Here is a 23697-nt window from a genome sequence, read left to right as displayed (position 1 = left end):
TGTTGAGCAGGTACATAGCACTGACTTACGGCAAAGATGGGCGCGAGACACCGTAGAGACAAAGGTCACAGAAGTGCTGTGCTCACCTATCTCCTCAGAACTGTTCGTCATTTTCTTTACTGTGCCTTTCTCTTTCTGTAAATCCTCAATACTCCTGGCCTGTTCTTTCCATCCCATACCCACGTACAAATGGCATGCAAGTCCACATATTATGACTTGGGTTTTAAATAGATCTGTCTGTCTGTCTGTCTGTCTGTCTATCTATCTATCTATCTATCTATCTATCTATCTATCTATCTATCTATCTATCTATCTATCTATCCATCCCACCTCTCCACCCGCTTGAATACAGTTTCCAGGGCTGGTTTTACAATGGCACTGATTGTTGACTGGGTTAATAATTGCACCATTGCAAGTGGTTTTAATTGGTAGAGAAAGCTTACCTCAACAATGAACCAGAGTGCTGTTGTTGCTTCTATTGCTGTATGATGTGTTTTTGCTATAGGAGCAAGATTTTAGGAGAACAGAGACAGGGTGAATCTTAGGCTTCTGCCCTACTAGACCATCTAGAATGGTCTTTTGTTGTTGTTGTTGGTTTTATCGAGACGGGGCTTCTCTGTGTAACAACCCTAGCTCTCCCAGCACTAGCTCTTGTAGACTAGGTTGGCCTCAAATTCACAAGAGATCTGCTTCCTCTGCCTCCCGGGTGCTGGGATTAAAAGCATGTACTGCCTGGTTTAGAATGGTTTTATATTGAGCAGATCATTAACATGCAAACGTAGTATTCTTTTTATGACTATTCCCTGCCCCCAACCTGACATAAACCAGAGTTATCTGGGAAGAGAAACCTCATCGAGAAAATGCCTCTATCATATTGCCTGTAGGCAGATCTGTAGTGTATTTTCTTGATTAAAGATCAATGTGGGAAGGACCAGCCCACTGTGGGTGGTGCCACCCCTGGGCAGGTGGTCCTGAGTTGTCTAAGAACTCAGGCTGAGCACACCATGGAGACAAAGCTGTAAGTAGCACTCTTCTACGGCCTCAGTTCCGGCCTTGGGTTCCTGCCCTGACTTCCCTCAGTGATGGCCTGTGGAAAAACAGAAAGTGGGGCTAAGGGCACAGCTCAGTGGGCAGAGCACTTGCTTAGCATGAGCCTGCAGGAAGTTCAGGACGCCATTCCAGCATGGACTGAACAGGGCCTGGTGATGCATGCCTGTCATCCCAGCAATCAGGAGACAGGGCAGCAGGATTACAGGCTTAAAGCAGTCTTCAGACACAGTGATTCTGAGGCCAGCTGGTGACACTTGGGACTAGCCTTGGGGAAGATTAAAAAGGGGATATAAGCTGTTTTTTTTTTTTTTTTTTTGAGGACTCTTGACACTTCAACAGTTCTTACTACCTTGGGAAACTGGATTTCCCACTATAAAGTTTTTTTTTTTTAATAGACAAAACCACATCTAAAATGAGAACAGAGAATAAGTGTAGCACTGTAAAGTTGAAAAACATTCAATATGTTGTAATTATCCAATGTAACTACTTCAAAGGAGAGGAGTAATTACAAAATAACCATATCCGAAGGGCAACTTGCTCACTCTGGTCCTAATCACATCCATGATGAAGGGATTGCAAGCCTGCAGTATGTGGGAAAATATGCAAAATGAGGACAGTATAATTAATGTTTAGGTAGATGAGATGGGTGATTGATTTTCTAACCCTTCAAATTTTTCTTTAATATTCTGAATTAATGATTTTATTTAATAAAGTTTAAGAAAAATCTTTTTAAAAGTTAGCTTTAAAATCCGTATTCCAAGTGAAGGGTTTTGCTACAGCATTCTCAGCCACCGTCCTTATCTGTCCTCACGCTGGCTTAATGGAGACCTGATTATAGTAACATGCAACACAATAACAATTTCTGCTCCACTGGTCACTAGGGTTTTTGTATCTAATGCTTTGCTCCTATCATCAAAAGAAACACAGTTGCAGAGTGACCCGACGGAGGTAGGCCAGACATAGTGTGTGGCCTTGCCTCGAAAATGAAACAAACACAGAAGAATAAAAATAGTTTTTCTGCTATCTTAAAAAAAAAAAGATTTCTTAAAAAAAGTTTTTTAAAAAAATCTATTTTTACTTTTTAAAACTGTGCATGTGCCTGGGGGATGGGTGTGTATGGGAGGGGGTTGGTGTGTGCATTTAAGTGTTGGGGCTTGCAGAAGCCAGAGGCTGTAGCTGGAGGCTGTAGCCAGAGGCACACAGTAGTGAGCCACCCAGTGTGGTGCTGGTAACTGAACTCCAGGCTTCTGCAAGAGTGGTATGTGTTCTTATCTGCTAAGCCATCTCACTAGCCCAGCTTCTGTTTTGAGGGCAAAGTGGCAAAGCCTACTCATTTACCACTAACAGGCATTTCTGCTTTGCTTCAGTTAAATGCGTGCCCCTCCTCCTCTATTTGGCTTGCACAATAAATATTAAGCAAAAGGATAAGAGAACTGAGGCTAGTCTGTGCAGAGTATAGAAACAGCACTCCAGTCAGGAAGAAGGGGTCACCATCGACAGGGCATTGCATACTCTGGCACTTTAGATCTCATTCATGTCAGAACTAGATGCACAGCTGGGTATGGTAGCTCACGCTTGTAGTCCCAGCCCTTCGGGAGCTGAGGCAGGAGGGTCCTGGGTTCTAGGTCAGCCACACAGCGTTAGATCTATATACAGCCATGTAGTGTTATCCTATCAAGCTTTATTACAGTCTATGCTTTTCTATGGTAATCCTACTACCCCATTCCGTTATGACCGTCACTCAGCTCTACTCGTCACCTGGGATGGGTGTTACATTTAACAGTTGCTACGTTTAGTTCTCATTGTTGGGGGAACCTCCTCTCTGGATAGTCGATAAAAGCATCGATGAAGTCTGGGGTGGACCTAGATGTGTTCCCACTAGGTGAATGATGTATCTTAAGTGTTTAAGATTGGAGAGATAAATATTTATTGAAGAATAATTACTATAGATAAAAAAATTAAAAGGAACTAGAAGATCAAAATGACTTGTAATCATTTCCTAAACTTCTTATCATGTGTGTATGTTCATTTAGTTTAGTCGTGTGTCCTCCCCCACGCCCCAGATTCAGTACACCTTTGAAGTAGGGTTTCTCAACCTCAGTGCCATTGCTCTTCTGAACTGGAAAGTCATTGCAGTGTTTCTGCCCTGCAGGACAGTAAGCTACATGCAGGACAGTAAGCTGTATCCCTGACACCTACTTAGGTGTCAGGAGTGGGTCCTGGTCACTTGTGAGGACCTAAAACGTCCATGTTGGTGCACGTCGGAGCATAAACCACTTCCAGTTGAGAGCTGCCGTTCTGGAGATGCAGCAGGTTTTAGATATCAATAGTCTACCCTTCGCTTTATAGACAAGAAAAGTGCTTAATTCTTACATTAGTGTAGATGGTTTGCCAACAGTCTTGTGGCCGATACATGGCAGAATCCAAACTTAAAGAGAAAAAAAATCCAGACTGATTCGAGTGTTCTAGAATCCAGTGTCGGCTACACTAACCTGCTCTGTGGACTGTAGGAAAATGGACTCGATTTTCTCTTCCCTACAGGAAAGGGGAAGAATCTATAAATGAACATTCTCAAAACCCTTTCACAAACAGAAAGTCATTAAAACAGATAGCAAGGGGTCAGGAATTTGAAGGTAATAATGGTGCCTTTAAAAGTCAATTAGAGTTCAGCAATTTTACCTGCAGAGCTCTAATTTCCTTAAATTTTTTTTGGGGGGGTCTATTAAAGAGACGTAATGAGAAGAGACTGCCAGAGTGAATGCTGAGGTGGCCCAAGGGGCCAGCGGCTCTGCTCTTCACCTGCCCTTCATCGCATGGGTGGCGGGCAGCTACAGCAATGCCACCTGCATCTCTGCCGTGGAAGCAGGGTTGCTTAGCATCCTCAGCAGAATCCTTGAAGGTCCTTCATGTTATTTGTGCTTTGCTCAGCCAAAATAAACTCGTACACTGACCTTGCGAACAGATGCCCGGTAATGAGGCCAGAGGACTGAGTAACATTTTTCAGGGAATTGCTTTATGGTGTAATAAATGTTCTGATTAGATTCCTGTTTCCATCTCTTATACGCTCAGGTGGTTCAACCTGGGGATCCTAGGCAGAAAGTCGCCATCGCCTAAAGATCATACAACGAGTGCAATAATTTTTAGACTGAAAGATACTTCTAACAAACTATGCTTTAATATATATATGTATATAAAAACAATGCATAAATTTTGCTATCGTTTTTCTTTCATTTCTCTTTAATCCTGAACTATTTCTCAATTTGGCTCCAATTTACTTGAGTATGAAATGCCTGCTTCAGTGAGTTCTTTTGTGACAATACTTTTTTTTTTCTTTTCTTTCTTTCTTTCTTTTTTTTTTTTTGGTAAATGTCTCCGGAAATGAAACTGATTTCAGCCACTTAGAGAAAGCACAGTATACGTTGAGGCTAACAGAGCTAGCATTACACAGCACTCAACAGTTACTATTTCTAACAGACACAACAGCACCAAGAATCGAGTGTTCCAGCATTCCTAGAGTCATGAGAACATGATACGACCACACACACTGAGACTCTTTCGGTTAAACAACCACGACACCAGCAAGCAGGGCAGTGAGCTTCAGTGGTGGGCTGGTTTCCTGCCTGGGGGCGGGGAGTGGAAAGTTGATTTTGAGTTGTTAAATATAAAAGTGAAATCCATGAATCACAAAGGAGGAAGTAGATACGGGATTATCTTTTGTGGCATTTTTTTATAGAAAAGTCTTGCTGTGAGATAACATTATTTAATATCAGAGGGTCTTAGCAACCAAAAGATACATTGGCTGCAGTGGGAAGGTAAGGCGCCTCCGAGGCCACAGGGCCAGACTATCTTAGACTGCATCTTAGACTAGGATAATGGAGAGACGTCAAGTGTGCAATAGATAGCGTGGTAGGATGGTAAAAACTGATGAAGGCAAATATGAGATAAAGGAATAAGGATAAAATTATATTGTGAGGGTTGCTGACTTCCCATGAAGCAATAATAGGCTTAATAAATATGTCATGATACAGTAAATACCCTACAAATAGTTATATAACGTGGTTAGGATTTGGAGAGATGACTCAGTAGCTGAGAACACTTGCTGTTCTTACAAAAGAAATGAGTTCAGTCTCCAGCCCCCTTAGAGGAGTTCACAACAACTATGGCTCTAACTACGGGGACCCAACACCTGCTTCTGGCCTCTGGGGCACCAGGCATGCATATGGTGCACATATACACAAGCCAGACAACACATTAGAAATATTTCTAAGTGTTAAACTGAGAACCACTGGGGTTTCTTTCTATGTTTACTAAAACAATGTCCTCAAATGCGTTTTCAACGCACGTTCAAAGTTGAAATTGAATTTGCAGTTTTCTACACAGGATCATGTTAAATGATGCTTTTTAAATAAGACAAGTTCGGAAATGTCTTTGAGGTGTAAATGAATGTATTCACTTGGCCTGCACGTCAAACAATGCTGAGCTTAAAAAAATGGGAAGGAGCAAGCTTCTTGTGGTCACACCCCTCTACAGGCAAGCACAATAAAAGATAAACCCTCTGACCTGTGCCCTGAGGGTGAGCGCTTTTTCTTCCACCTCCATCCCTCCTCCCCAACCCCACTTCTCAGCACAGCAAGTTGAAATTTTTGTGTTCTTCTTACTGCCTGGCTGGGCCAGGTTCTGTTATTGTACATTGCTTCTTCTTGTTTCTTTTTTTTTTTTTTTTTTTGAGACAGGGTTTCTCTGTGTAGCTTTGGATCCTATCCTGGAACTTGTTCTGAGGACCAGACTGGCCTCTAACTCACACAGATCTGCTAGCCTCTACCTCCCGAGTGTTGGAATTAAAGCCTGTGCCACCACCGCCGAGCTGTACTTTGCTTCTAATAAAATTCTTGTTGTTTTTTTCCCCCAGAGTTAATAATTGCCTTTTTAGTTTTCATTTGCTTAGCTTTCCTACCCTGTGCATAATCCCCAATACACTTTTCACAGTGCTCAGGTCTGTGTATATACAGGTACACATGGTCTGTACCCAATAAGTTCAAAACGTTGCTGTTTTAGAAACTATTCATCTATTTTAATGAAAGAAAAGCCCATTACAGGCCCAGGAAGAGGAAGGCTATATAGCAGTAAACACCGTAGTTTACTTCTCTACAGTAATCAACAGCCATTATCAATACAGTTATCTACATATGTCTACGAATGACTTTCTGCTTAGCTCTCACTACAATATGGCCAGGAAGAACATCAGAGTTCTCACTTTTGCTTACATAGACTCTGAGGTGAGCCAGCCGAAGGCTCTGAGAAGTGAACGTGCTCTCAAGCGGCCTATAAAATCACCCCTAATTGAACTGCAGTCTTCCACAGCGCAGTGCAGCCACAAAGAGCCCGACCTGAGCTGGGGAGATGGCTCAGAAGTCAATAGCTCTTGCTGCTCTTGCAGACAACCCAATTTCGGTTCCTAGCATCCACATTAGGAGGTTCACATTGTCTGTAACCCTAGCACAAGGGAATCCTATGCTCTGGACTCCATGGGCAACCGCACCCACAGGCATTATACCCACACCGATAGACACAGACATGCACAAGCGCGCGCACACACATACACAATTAAAACAAAAATAAATCTTAACAACAAACAACAAAAGAGTCTGACTTGAAAGTAGAATACTAATTGCCCACATTTTATCTCATATTAGTAAACCATTTGCCTGAAATTGAGGATCCCTGGTTCCACCGTGAGCAAGCACAGTGCTATCATGTATGCTCAGAGACACGTCACCCTTATTCTACACACAAAGCAACCAAGGCACACACAAATTAGCAAACAGCTTACGGTGACTTCAAAAGTCACGGTCAGCACTTTTTGGTTGTGACGCCTGGTTTTTCTTTTCCCCATGTACCACACGCTAAGATCAGTTGTACTATGCTTTTGAAAATAAGCCACATCAACTACTACATGCAAAGGAGCCCAGGAGTCATGGCGCCAGTCTCCAGAGAAGGCTGTTCAATCAGTAACTCAGATGGCGAGAACAGCGATGACATTAGTGACTCAGCACAAGCTTTTTGCATGCTTTATTTTGAATAACCAGTTACCTCAAAGTGGTTGAAGTAGAGGTGCGGAAGGAAGCCAGAAATCCTAGCAAGGCAATGCCAGAGAGAGAGGGGGGGGAAGGGGGAGACCAAAGACACAGAGAAAAGAATGGTCATCTTTACTTAATGTGATTTATCAAAACTATTTCAAGGTTAAAAGGAGAGGGGAGGATTGTATCCCAAAATGAAATTTGCAGGTATGTTTTATTTATTAGCTACCTCTAATTTCATAATAAATTAAGAGCTTTGAACTCCCAAGTAGCATAGAAAATGAAGTGTTAAAATGTCATTAAATTACTTATTTGTTCATTCAAGTGCTAGGATAAATATAAAAAAGAGTTCTGTCACCATTTTCTACTGACCTAAAAGGAAGTATGTCTGACTGGAAAACCCAATACAGCAAAGGGAAACTCACCTTCACTGCTGCTGTGACAGCCGCTGCAGCCGCTAAATTCAAACCCTGCCGCCCGAAGTTCACCATCGTCTCATAGCCTCTTTCCTTTGCTTGGACAATATAGTCATCGATTTCCTGGGGGCAAAGAGTTCACAGTCAAATCAGGTGTGTGATCCCAGTAGGGAGGGAGGCAGGGGCAGAAAGAGCAGACGTTCAAGGTGATCTTCGGTTACAAAGTAAATTCAAAGCCAGTCTGGGCTACTTGAGGCCCTGATTAAACAAACAAACAAACAAACAAACAAACAAACAAACAAGGTAATCCAGCTGGGTGTGGTAGTGAATGCCTTTAATCTCAACACTCAGGACAGGCAGATCTTTGTATATTTGAGGCTAGCCTGGTCTTCATAAGGAGTTCCAGGTCAGCCAGGATGTTACTCTGAGATCCTGTCTTAAACACACACACACACACACACACACACACACACACACACACACACACACACACACAACAAAAACAACTGGCCAACAGAAACAAGAACACATCCATAGATGTTAGTTTATTCAGGTTTTTGTTTTTTGAGATGAGGGTCTCACTATCTAGCCCTGGCTGGCCTGGAATTGGATAGGTAAACCAGGCTAGCCTAAAACTTAGAGATCTGCTTGCCTCTGCCTCCTGGGGTGTGCACCATTATGCCCTGCTAGTTTGTTGTTGATTTTTTTTCCCGTTAGTTTTAATTATAATCAATGTTAAAAGGCCTCTCTTCATAACCCCGGGTAGAGCATGCGCTGACAGACATTACCAAAAGACAGGGTGTGAAAATAACTGAGATACCTTACCCTTTCCTTTGAAGAGAGAAGAGGATGAAGGAACTTTCTGTATATTAAACTCGCCCCTCTGGTATAGGGGGACAGCAGCCAAATGACAAAGGCAATCTTCAGCTCATAGTACAGGGGAAACCTAACGAGGAGCAAAACAAAGAAATAATCAGAAAGAAATATGGTAAGAAGCAAAACAAAAACAAAACACAGATCGCAAACTTGCCATGTCTGTTTCCACGCGTGGAAGCTGCTGACGAGGGAAACGATCACAATGGAATTTATTGATGAGTTCATATCAGCTAAATCATAGATGAGATGACCAAGGACTGCAAGGATCCTTGCAGACACCTTGCAAGAGACATCACCTGAACTGACTGCTGCGGCTCAGAAAGGATGGAACTAGCATGTAGCCAGGGCAGCTACGGACTGTCCCAGAAGTATGTGACACCTACGGACATCAGAGGACACCTTCATCTGTTCTGTGACACATCAATTTTCTCTCCAAATTCCAACTGCAGATGAGGGCATAAGGAATCACCACAGAGGTAGACTGGAAACTAGTCAAGTGCCCACATCCAGTGGATGTTACTTCCCCAACCACGTGGTTTGACTGGTCAACACAAGTGAATGTGACAGTCTTAATGGCTCTCTGACACTCTCGTCCAGTTTCCCCAAGCTTTTCCTAAAGCTTCTGCCATGAAAACACTTCCTTCCTGAGCCTTGGTTCTGAATGAAGACATTAATGGAGCTGAGCCCAGCAAAGCAGCAGCCAAACCCCTGCCCCCAGGACACGAAAGCAAGACACGTAAGTCTGCTTTTCTGACCCTCTGTGCTTTACAGGGTCACCTGCTGCCACACTAAGAGCTAATTCACACAGTGTGCGAGGACCACTGGGTGCCAGGATATAAGCCCTGTGTCTGAGTTTTTGTGGTAAGGCAGACAGGCAGGGGCCAGTGAGGAATGACGGCTGTATAGTTGGCAAATCATCTCTGCCATAGCGCAACTTTACCGAGTGTATGGGCTCTCGGGATTAAACAACAGAAACAAACAAAAAAACTAGGATTGTGTGTATGCAGGCAGTGTGGATGATGGATGGGTGGGTGCGAACACCAATGACACGTGTGGAAGCCAGAGGATAACGTTTAGAAGTCAGTTCTCTCCATCCACGCTGAGACCCAGATTGAACTCTGGTTGTAAGGCTTGTGTGGCAAGTACCTTTTCAGAATGAATCACCTGGTCAGCCCAACCTTTAACAACTAGCATTTTCTACATTTTTCAATGCTGTATATAAACTATGCTTGAAATTAGAAAAAAAGTAAAAAGAAATAAAAAAGAACTGTGGGGGCTAGGGATGTAGATCAGTTGGTGAAGGGTTTGCTTACTAATGCAATGAAGGTCTGGTCCCCAACAATGCAGAAACACGCACACACGCAAATGGTGGTTCATGCCTATAATTCTAGCACTTAGAAGGTAGAGGTAGGAGGATCAGGAGTTCAAGGTCAGCCTTAGCTCCCTAAGATCATGCCTCAAAATAGATGAAGAAGGGCCGGGGGTGGGGGGAGGGGGGGAGGGGTGGGGTGGGGTGGTGGTGGTGGGGGTGGTGGCGTAAGCCTTTAATCCCAGCACTTGGGAGGCAGAGGCAGGCGGATCTCTGTGAGTTAAAGGCCAGCCTGGTCTACAAGAGCTAGTTCCAGGACAGGAACCAAAAGCTACAGAGAAACCCTGTCTCGAAAAAACCAAAAAAAAAAAAAAAAAACCAAAAAAAAAAAAAAAAAGATGAAGAAGGAAGGAAGGACTTTGAAACTCAAGACCCCTCAAATGGCTAAGAATCTTTGTTTTGTCAGTTAAAAGCTAAGAGAAGCTGGGAGGGAGTCATGCACATCTTCAATCCCAGCACTTGGGAGGCAGAGGCAGAGGCAGGTGGATCTCTGTGAGTTAGAGGCCAGCGTGGTCTACAGAATGAGTTCCAGGACAATCAGGGCTACACAGAGAAACCATGTTGTGTACTACCCCCGCCAAAAAAGCCAAGAGATAATTCTTCTCAAACATCTACTCCAAAATCAACAGGAATGGAATAGAGATAAAGGGAAGGAAATATTATGTGTGTGTACATTTGTGCACCTGTCAGCCTCAAGGAAAACATTTCAAATAAGAATAGAAAAATGGAAGAGGGCAGGGCCTGGGTTCAGAGTGTGTATTGAGCATCTAGGAAGTTCTGGGCATGGTGGTGAGGGAGAAGAAAGGGAGAAAGAAGGGGGTAGGAAGAAGGCAGGGTAGGGGAAGGGAGGGAGAGAGACTAAGAAGTGGGGGAAGAAGATAGGGAGGGATAAGAGAGGGAGATGGGGGGGGATAGATACTGATTTGAACTAACTAGTGAATAAGGGGTTAAAAATGTTTAAGTCTGGTCAGGTATGGCGAGACATGCACTCAGGAGTCAGCCAGGCAGACCTCTGTGAGTTCTAGGTTATCCTGGTTCACGAGCCAATTCCAGGCCAGCTAGTTACATAGTAAGACCTTGTCAAAAAAAAAAAAAAAAAAAAGCAAAATAATACTGAAGTTTGATGATGTATACTTTTCCTACAAACCTATGTGATGATATGATATAATGTTCTATGAGGATATAAGACTGGGAATGGTGTAAAGCAGGCATAAGAAGGAATAGATAGGGACGGACCGCCAGGTTCAAGTCAGTATCTCTAGGTACCAGTTTGATCTATCTTTCTTTTCTTTCTGTCTGTCTGTCTGTCTGTCTGTCTGTCTGTCTGTCTACCTACCTACCTACCTACCTACCTACCTACCTACCTACCTACCTATCTGGCTGCATTTAGTAGCTCAGGTAAAGAAAAGATAACTGAGATACCTGGGTTAATTTCAGCACCAGTCTATGATGCATGGGAAGTGGAAACACTGGCAAGATCTCAGGTTTCCATTTTTAAAAAGATTTCTCTGATAGCACGGCTGGATGGTAAGGTACCCTGAAACACCCCACGGGGAGATCCGAGTCCTTAAGTATGGGTCCTCTATAAACTGTGAACTCAATAAGGGAAGGAACGTGTTGTAATTAAGCCTCGTGTTGCTTTGCTAGAGCCGCCAGGGAGCTGCTGCCGAGTGGGCGGGCGTCCACGTGGGTTCCTGACGTGTAGTCTCAATGTGCCTGCCTCGGAGCTTTTAGGGCTGGGAAGGGAGGGAGGGCCGCGACCAGATGCTGCGGATTGGAGAGGAGTCATTGCGGAAGCCATCGGGGAAACAGTCTGAAGTCATGAGTGTGGAAAGCAGATTATGACAGCCAGGTTCTCTATTTTAAGATGCTGGTGGGAGTGGGAGATGGGCAGGGATGAGCACAGTGAGCTGCCTTCATGAGGGCGGGCTCCACAGAAAGCGCTGTTGTCACGGGGAAGACAAGAGGAAGAAAAAGATGCCGGGTAATTAAGTTGCTTGATGTATTTCTCATGGTGAAAAGCAGGAGCCGGGTAAGAACTCTGGATACCTGAGGATGCCCGAGTCCCTCGGAGCGGTGGAACTTACCATGCAAGGGTCTGATCAGCCACTGTTTCGATCACAGTATAGAGGGCGAAGACGATCCAGTACATCATCCAGCGGACCTGGAAGCCATAAAAGCACTCATGAGACAACTGGCAATGACGACTGCAGGGCCTGGGGCCGCACACCTGAATCTCAGCATCAGGCACACTCAGACAGGAAGATCCTCCACAAGTTTAAGGCTAGCCTGTGCTACACAGTGAACTGCATATCAGCCTGGGTTCCAGAGTGAGACCATGTTTTTAAAAAAGAAATTATTTGCTCTGAGCAATTTTACATAAATACACGTGCATCTTGGGATATACACCACACTGGGTCCAATGCAGAAGACGATGGTCCAGTTCTCAAGGGGTTTTATGGATGGGTTTACGGGATGACTACAAGAGTCAACCACAAATCTCTGAGGTCTGATGGAATGTAACTCAGTAACCACAATCAAATAATCACGTAATAAAACAGCAATCACAAATAAAACAGCACAAAATATGACAACATCTAATGCTCATTGGTCTTTAGAATTTTGCATTTATTGGGGCTGGAGAGATGGCTCAGCGGTTAAGAGCACTGGCTATTCTTCTAGATGGCCTGGGGTCAATTCTCAGTACCCATGTGGCAGCTTACAACTGTCTCTAACTCCAGATCCAGGGGATCTGACACCCTTACATAGACACACATGAAGGCAAAACAGCAATGCACATAAAATAAAAATAAACTTAAAGAAACTGCTGTGGGATAATGCTCTTATACACTCTAAAGATTTGGCACTCACATTAGTTTAATAAAATGCTGATTGACCAGCAGCCAGGCAGGAAGTATGGGTGGGGCAATCAGGCTAGGAGAATTCTGGGAAGAGGAAAGGCAGAGATGTGGTCACCAGCCAGATGCAGAGGAAGCAAGATGATAATAATGAGAAAAGGTACCAGGTTGCATGGCTAAACATAGGTAAGAATTATTTAAGTTGTAAGAGCTAGCTAACATTAAGTCTGAGCTAAGAGGTAAAACAATTTATAATCACTATTATAATTATATATATTATATAGCTATATATAATATATATAAATAAAAACACTGTGTGTTTCTTTAGGACTCAATTGCTGCCAGACTGGGCAGGACAGTAACTTCCTTCTACAGAAATAGAAGAAATTAAAACAAAAAAATAAAAGGTTACATTTACAATTTTTTGTTTTGCATTTATCTGTGTGTGACGATGGATGTCTTTAGGGCTAGTACCAGCTAGTCCCTCACTCTCAGCTGTGTTTTGGTACTGCGTCCTTTCGTAGGCAGATGCTAGATCAGTACCCTTAAACTCACTACCTCTCTCAGATTTACACCTTTTCTTCAGTGCCAGCAAACACACTTTCTTCCACATAGGTCCAGTTTTTTTCTTTTTTGTTTTATTTCCCTGCTCAACAACATACGCAAACAGACAACCCCACACCAACCACTGGACTTGGGACTGCTAAGTACATAATACAGCAATAAAGTCTTTAACCCCTGGAACAACACTAGGAGTTGGGAAATGAAATTGCTTCTGCCTTAGGCAAGGGAATAGTGGCGGTAAGAGGGCTCTCTCAAGGTTACTTTGCGGGAGTGTGGGTCCAGGCCATGATTCTGGGATAGGCTAGCCAGCCAGCTGCACCATACACGGAAGGAAAACTGGAGGAGCTCAGGAAAACCACCATTTCCTTCCTTCTCATTCACATCAGTGTTTGGAGACGCAGTTAGAATAGGGTACTATGTAAAAAACATTTTTAAAGCCAGCTCGCACAGTAATGGGTCACACTCTGGCGTGGCCGGTCTAATATGTCCTCCTTAGCTATTTAGTTTTTAGACAGATGCTTGTTTGGCCATTTCAGAGACATCAAACTGTGACTCAAGGCTAGGGATGCAGACAGCGGTAGGAGTCCTTGCTCGGATGTGCACGCGACAAGCACGGCAGCGTCTCTGGAGCTGGAGGTACAGGGAGCTGGTTGTAAGCCGCCTCGAGGGTGTTACCACTGAACCAGGTTCTCTGAAAAGAAGTAAGTGCTCTTATCCACAGGGTCACCTCTCCAGCTCTATGTCACTTTTTTTTTTTTTAAAGAGGAAGAAAGATATTTCTTTGTAGTTAAACTAAACCATCATCCAATGGCAAACTATGTCATCAATAGTGTATCCCAGACATTTTCCCCTGTGGTACTGAATAGTGTTCTCCTCCTCTTCCTCCTCCTCCTCCTCCTCCTCCTCCTCCTCCTCCTCCTCCTCCTCCTCCTCCTCCTCTTTATTATTATTTCTGTATTACTAATTTTAGATCTCACTCTGTAGCCCAGCTTGGCTTCACATTGTGACAATCCTCCTGCCTGGGCTTTCTGAGATTACATGAGTCCTCATGCCTGGCACTGGCTATAATTTTATATAAACAAAATCCCATGGCTTGAATTTATCTTTTGAAAATAAATTCCTTTACAACCTGCTCTCTTGAATGTAAGGGGTTTTGATTCTTATTAGAAATATGGACCGTAAATGGAACCGAACTTAGGCAATGATTAAAAGTCATTTGATGAGCATGTGCCGTTCATGGGAGCAGCCACACAGAAGGTTAACCTTGGAAATGTGCTGTCTTACTTTAACGATAATGGATCTGGTTAGGATCTTACACGAAATGATGACTCAGAAAAGCTTCTGTTTAAGGTTTTTCCCAGAGGAACTACTAGAAGTCAAGGTTAAAAAAAAAAGAAAACAGCTCATAAAATTGTAACTAAGGACACATGAAGACAAAGACCTAAACAGTTTTCATATCAGATGAAAATACCAATAATAAAATGCAGCATTAGTATTAATATTAATGATTTCTGGGAGAACTATCACCTTGACTGTCCTATACATGTATACAGAACCTTCTGTGTCTGAAGGGATTGTCCCTCAAACCCTGCAACTACAAAGCCTGCTGCCATACACGTCTCAACTACCCAGTGGCTTAATGTTTACCAGTAAGCAATGTACATCCTCCTGTATCCATTAAGTCACCTCTAGACGACTCATGTGCCTAATACGATGCAAATCCTTCCTTCCTCCACTTCTCGGCAGGCTCTTGAACTGCTGACCTTCCTGCTACATCCTTGCTAGTGCTGACATTATGGGTGTGTCATAATCACTTCTATATACCCCACTCACCACAAAAGGAACAAGCTGTGTCTTTGATTCCTAAGAAATAAATTCATGCAATATAAGCACTTAGTTGAATACATACACACACATACACAGACACACACACACACGCACAGATACACACCTCTGACTCTTCTTTCATATAAAACATAATGCAGTTAATTCTTAAGGACTGAGGTGCCATCATTAGCAATGACATGATCTGATACAACTGTATCCAGTCTTACTAACTAGTTGTCATGGGAAAAGGCACAGGTGTGCGCAGCGAGATGACTCAGGAGCTCAAGGCCTATGACCTGAGTTCAATCTCCGATCTCCATATCCACATGGTAGAAGGAGAAGTGACTCCTTCCTGCAAGCTGTCCTGTCGCATGTGCTCTGTGGCACAAAAAGGAACAAGTACACACATATGCACATAAATAAATAAGTGAAATTAAAAAAAAAAAAGACAAGAGCCAGAGGAGTGGTGGTGGTGGAGAACCCCTTTAATCCCAGCACTCTCCCTGAGACCTCTGTGAGTTCGAGGCCAGCCTTGCATACAGGGTAAGTTCCAGGACAGCAAGGGCTACACAGAGAAACCCTATCTCTAAAAACAACAAAAAACTTTTTTTTTTTAAAGCCACACACGACCACTCCTAACAAATGACCAGTCCTCCTCGACCATGAGCAGAGGAAATGCTTGCCTCCCTCAGCCCTCTTCCCCATTTCCCTACATCAAGACTTCTCCACACAGCCAAGGTTTCCCTTCCTTTTCCCTTTGTCCTTAAACAGGATGCACGCTTGCCTCTTCCTTGGCAGCTTTTCTTCTATTTACCGTCCTTAGGTTATTATTGTCTTTCTCATCTGATACTGATATCCTCATAATTTCAATATCATTGTCATCTCAGTAAAATCTTATAAACCTGTGGACCAAATCTGTATCTCTCTCTCTTTTTTCTTCCTCCCCCCCTTTGCCCCCGCCTTTCAGTTTTTCAAGATAGGATTTCTGGCTGTCCTGGAATTCACTCTGATTGCAAGGCTGGCTTCGAACTCTCAAAGACCCACCTCTGCCTCTGCTTCCTGAGTGCTGGGATTAGAGGTGTGCGCCACCACTGCCTGGTTTAGAAAAGTTTTTTTTTTTGGGGGGGGGGGTAGGAAACGGTGCTGCCTACGAAAGGCTGGATCAGATTTTGACCAACGATGCTTCATCTAAGTCGAGCATCAGACCAAGGATGCTGTGAGGTGTCTAGCGAATGAAGGGGAGGCTTAGTGGCTGAGTGTGAGCTGGAACAGTGGGTGTGTACTGCCAGGCTTTCTCTTCTTCCTGCTAGTTAGCAGGGAGCTGAGCAGCCTTGGAGGCTGTGTGTTGAAGGTGAGCGGAGTTCTTAAACAATTGTAGGATGAAGGCTCCTTGCTGAAATAAAGGCCTTGTTTCATAACGGGCTGGCACAGGACAAATAAATCCCCATATTCCTTCTGTCACCTCATTCTTTGTTGCGTGTTACTTACACTCAAAGCAGCTGGCTCCCATTCTAATCTGTGGGAACTGGGAGGCTGGGGCCACCATAGAAATGGCTCTAGAATTAGCCATGCACCCACCAGGGAGCTATCATGGGTTAGCCGGGACACACCTAAAGCCTGGTTAGTGTGGTGGCTGGTGCAATGGCTGCCGTGATGGAGACAAGAGAGAAGTGTTTCCAGGGCTCTGCTTGAGATCTCACAGGGGCTAAGGAGGATTTGCGAAGCACCTGGAGGTAGGAAGAGTGACAGCCAGAGGAAAGCAATCCTCCCTGAGGACTTGATGCCCTGGAGGCGTGGCTGCTGACTTTGTTACCTCTTAGCTCACCTGACTGCAGCAGCATTGCCCTCCCCCTTCCATCATCTTCACTAGGCACACACACACACACACACACACACACACACACACACACACGGCCATGTGAGTCTGCAATCCCAGAGCTGGCAAAACAGACCTAACCAGTTCCCTGGGTCGGCCAGTCAGTCTGCCTGAACTGGTGAGCTGTGGGTTCGGAGAGGGACCCTGTCTCTAAAATACTTTTTGAAAGGCAGAAAGGAACTGAGGAAGGCAAGCCCGCTAATCCTGAGCCACATCATCAGCCCAAACAGAACCTCAAAATCATCCAGATATCAAGGGAAAGTCATTTGCCAAGGAAACAAAGCCCCTAATTAGGCAAAGCTTAGAGAAATCATCTGTGACATGAAAGCACAGCACCTAAAGTGACATTCTGGTTACACAGCGCACAGGCAGACGTCCCTTGTCAGCGAGCCAGCACTTGCTTTATTATTGCTCCAACTCCATAAGGTTTTGATAAGACTTAGCATTTCAGAAATCCAGACAGTCACGTGATGGGGAGCTCCGAGTTCCACTCACCCGGCGGAATTAGAGGACATTTAAAGCCTGAGCAGTATTGTAAAAGGAACGTACCCAGAGGCAAAGTGCACTATCAGAGGGCCCAGCTCCATTTAATGGGAGCTCATTTGCATTATCCTGCTGCCAAAGGAAAAGTGCGCTCATTTCACGGATCTTTTAACATTTTTCAACAAAACAAGTTTTTATGCTCTACATCCTTAAAAAAAAAAAAAAAGGATGATCCCAGGATAAACAAACACAGCAACTCTGAGTGTTGTGACTGTTTAGACCTCCCTAGCGGGACAGACACACAAGCATGGGCGTGGGGTGGAGATCACCTTCTGGTTCACAAGCACACGCTGCGGGTGTTAAGAGCCACGGGTAATGGTGAGGGCACATTCATTAAGAAATGTTTTCCCTAAATTGCTCCTTTACATAACCTGCTTTTGTTATGGCATTACTAAAGTGATATTATAATAGCAACGACGGTAGAATATGAAACGATACAACTGTACTAACTTACAGCGTGTGATTAGAGAAACCGACTTGATAGGTTAATTTGATGGATAATACCTAAGGCCTATTGTGCACAAAGCCTTTGACATAAAAGAGTCATAAACTTATGGCAAGGTTCTCCTGCTCCCAAGGTATGAATATAAGAAGATATATAATTAGGATAGGCAGTTTAATGCACATATAACTACTAGAGCTTTATATACTATGTGTTATTCACTGCTTTATTTGAATGAAACTTACTTCTTAGGGAAAAGGCTTTCCTAGCTACTGCCCCCAACCCTGAGCAAGGGTCAAAGTTGTACATGAATCTGTTCGTTGTGGTTGGTTATAAAACACCTGCTGCCTCAGCCATTTCTCTAAAACAGTGGGAGGCTGAAACCTGTCCTGCTCATCATGTTCCCGGTACCCTCTGCCGGGGAAAGCAGGCACAGAACAATCCTACTGGACAATCTCCATATTCTGGGGCACAGTCTGCAGGCCAGGCTGGCAAGGAGCTCTACGAAGCCAAGTGGCAGCCCTCCTGAACACTGGGATCACAGGAGCCACCAGGCCCGGCTACTTTCTTTCTTTTCTATTTTTCTATCATTTTATATTGATAGGCTTTCTCTGAGTAACAGCCCTGGCTGTCCTGGAACTAGCTCTTGTAGACCAGGCTGGCCTTGAACTCACAGAGATCTGCCTGCCTCTGCCTCCCGATTAAAGACGTGCACCACTACCGGCAGGCCAGGCCACTTTCCTAAAATGGAAAGAGCAGGAGTCCAGTAAGAAGGGAAGGCCAAGTGGGTACAGTACTTGCCTTGTAGTGCAAGTCTAATGTCCTGAGTTCCACCCTGGGAATTCACACCATGGTGGAAGGAGACAACCGACTCTACAAAGTTGTCATCAGAACGCCACATGCTCACTGAGGCACACACGTGTCCACAATACACACATCATGCGCGTGCGTACAATAAGAAGCAGCAGCGATATTCAAAAGAAAGTAAGGCCTCAATGCATAAGGCCTAAACAATTAACTATCAGTTGCAAGTGGCAGTTTATAGCATACAGAAAGTCATTATTTTGTTATTTTCCACATTACCAAGACATTAGGAAACTTCCTAACCTTTCTCAACTGCAGATTCATTGAATCATAAAGCTACTAATGCTGGTCTTAAAAAAAAAAAAAAAAAAACAGAAATGCCAAACAAGCCATGAGCCTTTCCTCCACGTATGCCTAATGATTTCAATTATAACCACTGGGTAAAGCCAGCGCATAGACGCTAAGATATGTTCCAGTGGGAGAGAGAGAGAGAGAAAGAGAGAGGGAGGGAGGGAGGGAGGGAGGGAGAGAGAGAGAGAGAGAGAGAGAGAGAGAGAGAGAGAGAGAGACTTTGCTGAGTCTAAAAAGAAATAAACACTGCTGAATTTCAGACCACCCAAAGAGAGCTTTATTTTCTGGCCATTGTTAGCTGCTCGGTTGAGTCAAGTCTCCAGATTCTCCCAGAGCACTGTGTACACCCCGTTTCAGAGGGGATGGGGAAATTCTAGGATCAGGATTCCTCGGAAAGCAGTACAGAGTTGAAAAAGATTTCTTCTGTTTCATGAACAGTTATGCAATAATTTGGTTATTTCACAACAATTTTCTCCCCCAGTAAAACAAAGAGGAACAAAATGTGAGAAATCAAACAGAGAAAACTCCCTCCTTTATTCAACCCAGATGGCTTCTGCTATGGGGTTTTTCTAAGAGCTGTGCCAAGTTAGAGAGGCATGGTTGAAAATAAGGAGTTAGATTTTATGTGGGCAGAGTCTGAGCTGAAGACGTGGAGCCTGTCTGTTCTCTTCGCTCCTTGACGTGGGTTCCCGTGACAAAGCTAAGTCACCTGGCAAGGGCATTTCCCTGCTGAGCCACGAACATCATTTCTGAACAGACAGAATGCGGGTTTACAAAGGTTAGGGTTGACCTGGGCTCCGTCAGTTTAGAGGTGGATCTCTGCCTGTCCTGTCTCATGTGTGTGCTTTAATTGCCACTGCTCACCTTGATTCCTGTGTCCCTCATTGAACTCAAGGCAGCAAGAGGAACCTGCAGTTTCTGGTTATCACTGCCCCAGCCTCACACAAGCCCCTGATGATTTGAAGGACGAAGCTTCATGTAATACAGACGCATCTGGAGCCCAAGTGAATAAGACAGACCCAGACATTTCTGTCATCCAATTGCACTGGCCTCTCCAGGTCCAGTGAATTACAGGACCCCTGTGTGCTTCATCTCCATCCCCTTAGAGTCCGAGAAACTCAAGAGCAGGAAAAGGTTTCAAAACTAGATGACAATTAATTTAAAAAGTGTTGAAAACAAGATGCAAACTTCAGAACGGCTTCAGGAACCTGCTCCCAGCAGCACATGGAAAGCGAAGGATGGCTTCTCAGCCCCAAGATAACTCGTTCCATCCACGCTGGCTGGGAATTCACACTTCCCTTTTTTTTCCCCTTTGTTTAAAGTCTTCTTGACTTATTTGGAATAGCATGTATTTATAAAAGTAGAGACACCGCTCTGTACAGGATTTCTCAGGGTTTTTAAATGGGGAGCAGCCAATCCCACAGAGAGGAGTGGAGAGAGCCATCTGGCCATTCCTGGCTCTCATGTAGGCTGTCACCCCGTGCTCCTCTCTTCCTTGGCATCCTAACATCCTGGATCACTACTCTTCTTATCTGAGTCAGCCCAAGGGGTGGGGGTACTCTACAGACATTTGTAGCCCAGAGAGAGTCAAGGACCACGCTGGAGCGGGGCCAAGACTCTAGAGCAGTGGTTCTCAACCCTCCTCATGCTGAGACCCTTTAATATAGGTTTTCGTGTTGTAGTGACCCCCGACCATAAGATTATTTTCGTTGCTACTTCACAACTGTAATTTTGCTACTGTTATGAATCATAATATAAATATGTTTTCTGGAGACAGAAGCTTGTCAAAGGGGTTGTGACCCATGGGCTGAGAGCCACTGCTCTGGAGGCCACAAATGCACCCACAGACATTGAGGCCAGCCTCAAAACATGAAAACCAGGGGGAAGTCTGACTCAATTTGTACTGTGTGGTTAACTGTGTTCAAATAAGTTTATTATATTCCGAGTTGTTAATCTAGTCACACGTTTGTAAAACAAATAATTCGTTAGTGCCCATTTGTACATGTGAGCTTATTATAGCTTTAAGAAGTGCAATTTGGGGACCGGCACGTGGTAGAAGGATGTCTACAGCAACACCCTTTTTTTTTTTGATTCTTTTTTTTTACCTTTATTTATTTATTTATTAAAGATGTCTGTCTCTTCCCCACCGCCGCCTCCCCTTTCCCTCCCCCTCCCCCAATCAAGTCCCCCTCCCTCGTCAGCCCAAAGAGCTATCAGGGTTCTCTGCCCTGTGGGAAGTCCAATGACTACCCTCCTCCATCCAGGTCTAGTAAGGTGAGCATCCAAACTGCCTAGGCTCCCACAAAGCCAGTACGTGCAGTAGGATCAAAAACCCATTGCCATTGTTCTTGAGTTCTCAGTAGTCCTCATTGTCCGCTATGTTCAGCAAGACCGGTTTTAACCCAGGCTTTTTCAGACCCAGGCCAGCTGGCCTTGGTGAGTTCCCGATAGAACATCCCCCTTGTCTCAGTGTGTGGGTGCACCCCTCGCGGTCCTGAGCTCCTTGCTAGAGCAACACCCTTTTAAAAAACTGTTTCATTGAGATAGAAAACAATGGGCTCTACCATGACACTGTCATTCATATACATGTGTATTGGGCTTTGTGCACAGGAGTCCTACCAGCTCTGTCTGCCTCCTCTCCCCTAACTTCCTTCCTCAAAAACTCCTTCTGTTTTCACCACTTCCCCACAGCTAAATCTAGATTCCGCATAGGAGAGAAAACATACATAGCTACATGTCACATTTTAAAAATTAATAGTCCCCTCCCCCCTGCACTTTAGATTAGAATCTCTAAGAGGAGGGGGTTGGAGAGATGGCTCAGCAGTTAACAGCACTGGCTGCTCTTCCAGCACCCACATGGCAGCTCACAACTGTCTGCAATTCCACTTCCAAGGGATCAGATACCTTCACACCAATGCATATAAAATAAATTTAAATAAACCACTAAAAAAAAAAAAAGGAACTTCCAAAGGGGATGGTGAGGTGGTTTAGAGGGTGAAAATGCTTGCCATGCAATTCCGAAGGCCTGAGCTCAGTCCTAGAACCCACGTAAGAAACCAGATGTGGTGGCATGCACCTGTAACTCAGCCTTTCTACCATGAGTTAGGAGTCAGAGAAGCTGACAGTCAAGCCAGTTCACAGCTCAGTGATACAAACAAGAGATACCACCTCAGGAACAACGTGGAAAAAAAGAACCAAGCCAGAGAAATCCTCAGACCTCCACATGTCGCAAGCTCTGTCTCTGTCTCTCTTATTCACACCCTCCAGCCATGCAGACTTCTAGACCCTCCTCAGTACAATATGAAGAGAGAGAGAGAGAGAGAGAGAGAGAGAGAGAGAGAGAGAGAGAGAGAGAGAGAGGTTTTAAAAAGCACAATCTACATATGCTTTGGACGTGAGGCCAGAGTTCAGCCTATGCACAGAGCCCTGGCTTTACTTGAGAGCTGGCTGGAAATGCAGTATCTCCAGTCTAGGCCAGAGCTACTAAATAAGCATCTGCATCTTAACAATGTCCCAGGGGGGATGCGTGCAGTCACTGAAGCCTAACAGCACTACCGTGGGAGGCAGTTCTCAGAATACCAACTAGAGCAAAGGGCAGAGAACGCTCTCTGTAACACTGAAAGAAGGGGTTCAGGTTGGGAGAAAGGGGAACATCATTTGGGGAGGTAATTAATACACTCATTTAAAATGCAAGCAGACTTTCAGAACATTATTTATGTATACCATCATTAAAATAAAACGAAAAGCCAGGCAGGGTGACTCACACCTGCAATCCCAGACTCTGAAGCCTGAGGCAGAAGTATATCTCTGAGTTTGAGGCTAGCCTGGGCTACATAGCTTACTGTGCACACAGATTTGGTCTACAGGTTAGATCCTGTCTCAAGAAAAAAAAAAAGAATTTAAGATAACCACTGTTATCATAAGGCTCAAAAAAGTAGGAGGAGCCCTTAGCCTGTGTCCAGTTCTCAGGGGGACTGTGCATGGCAGCAGTCAGCAGACAAGAGCTTTGCAGAGTGGGGGAAGGGCAGCCAGCTGGGTTTCTCTACTCCGAGTAGTCCAGAGCTATTTGGAGATGGACAATCGACGAAGGTCCCTTCCCAGGGAGGAAGTCCGGGGCTGCAGACAGAACTTACTGGTACAGTGCTTGCCTAGCAAGCGTGAGGACGACATAAACCAGGAGTGTTGGCTTATGCCTGTGACCTCAGCACTTGGGAGACACAGGCAAAGTTCAAGGGCATCCTTGGCTGAGTTTCAGACTAGTCTGGGCTATAGAAGCCCTCCTTGTCCCCAAATAAATAAAACCTGCTGACATCAGATCTTCCTTTGAAAGAGACCTCTTAGAAACCTTTGGAAGCCACGGCGATTCAGTGAAACACAGATTTCTCAACTCAGTCCTTATCCGTAGCTTTCTCCTCTTACTTGTGAAGTCAGGATATGTGGTGTTTTTTTGTTTTTTTTTTTTGTTCTTTGATACAGGGTTTCTCCGTGTAACAGTTTTGGCTGTCCTGGAACTCACTTTGTAGACCAGGCTGGTCTAGAACTCACAGAGATCCACCTGCCTCTGCCTCCCGAGTGCTGCGATTGAAGGCAAGCGCCACCACCGCCTGGCTAATTTCACACATCTTGCTTACGCTTCTTTCCTTC

The 23697-nt window shown here is 44.4% G+C and overlaps 1 protein-coding gene across 1 annotated transcript in view; it reads right to left on the bottom strand.

The window, feature by feature from the left end:
* The window catches only part of Reep3 (receptor accessory protein 3), a 77334-nt gene that overhangs the window by 15127 nt on the left and 38510 nt on the right, over positions 1-23697 (bottom strand). Inside the window, exons 3-5 of the mRNA XM_050142678.1 lie at positions 11876-11952; positions 8369-8489; positions 7553-7666 (exon numbers count right to left, since the gene is read on the bottom strand). Coding sequence (XP_049998635.1) covers positions 7553-7666; positions 8369-8489; positions 11876-11952 — 312 coding nt within the window. The remainder of the gene's footprint in view (positions 1-7552; positions 7667-8368; positions 8490-11875; positions 11953-23697) is intronic.

Source organism: Alexandromys fortis, unplaced genomic scaffold, assembly GCF_014885135.2.
Source record: "Alexandromys fortis isolate MF-2015 unplaced genomic scaffold, M_Fortis_MF-2015_v1.1 scaffold_9, whole genome shotgun sequence".
Lineage (NCBI taxonomy): Eukaryota > Metazoa > Chordata > Mammalia > Rodentia > Cricetidae > Alexandromys > Alexandromys fortis.
Note: the sequence above shows the minus strand (reverse complement) of the source record. Positions and strands in the feature narration are given on the sequence as shown.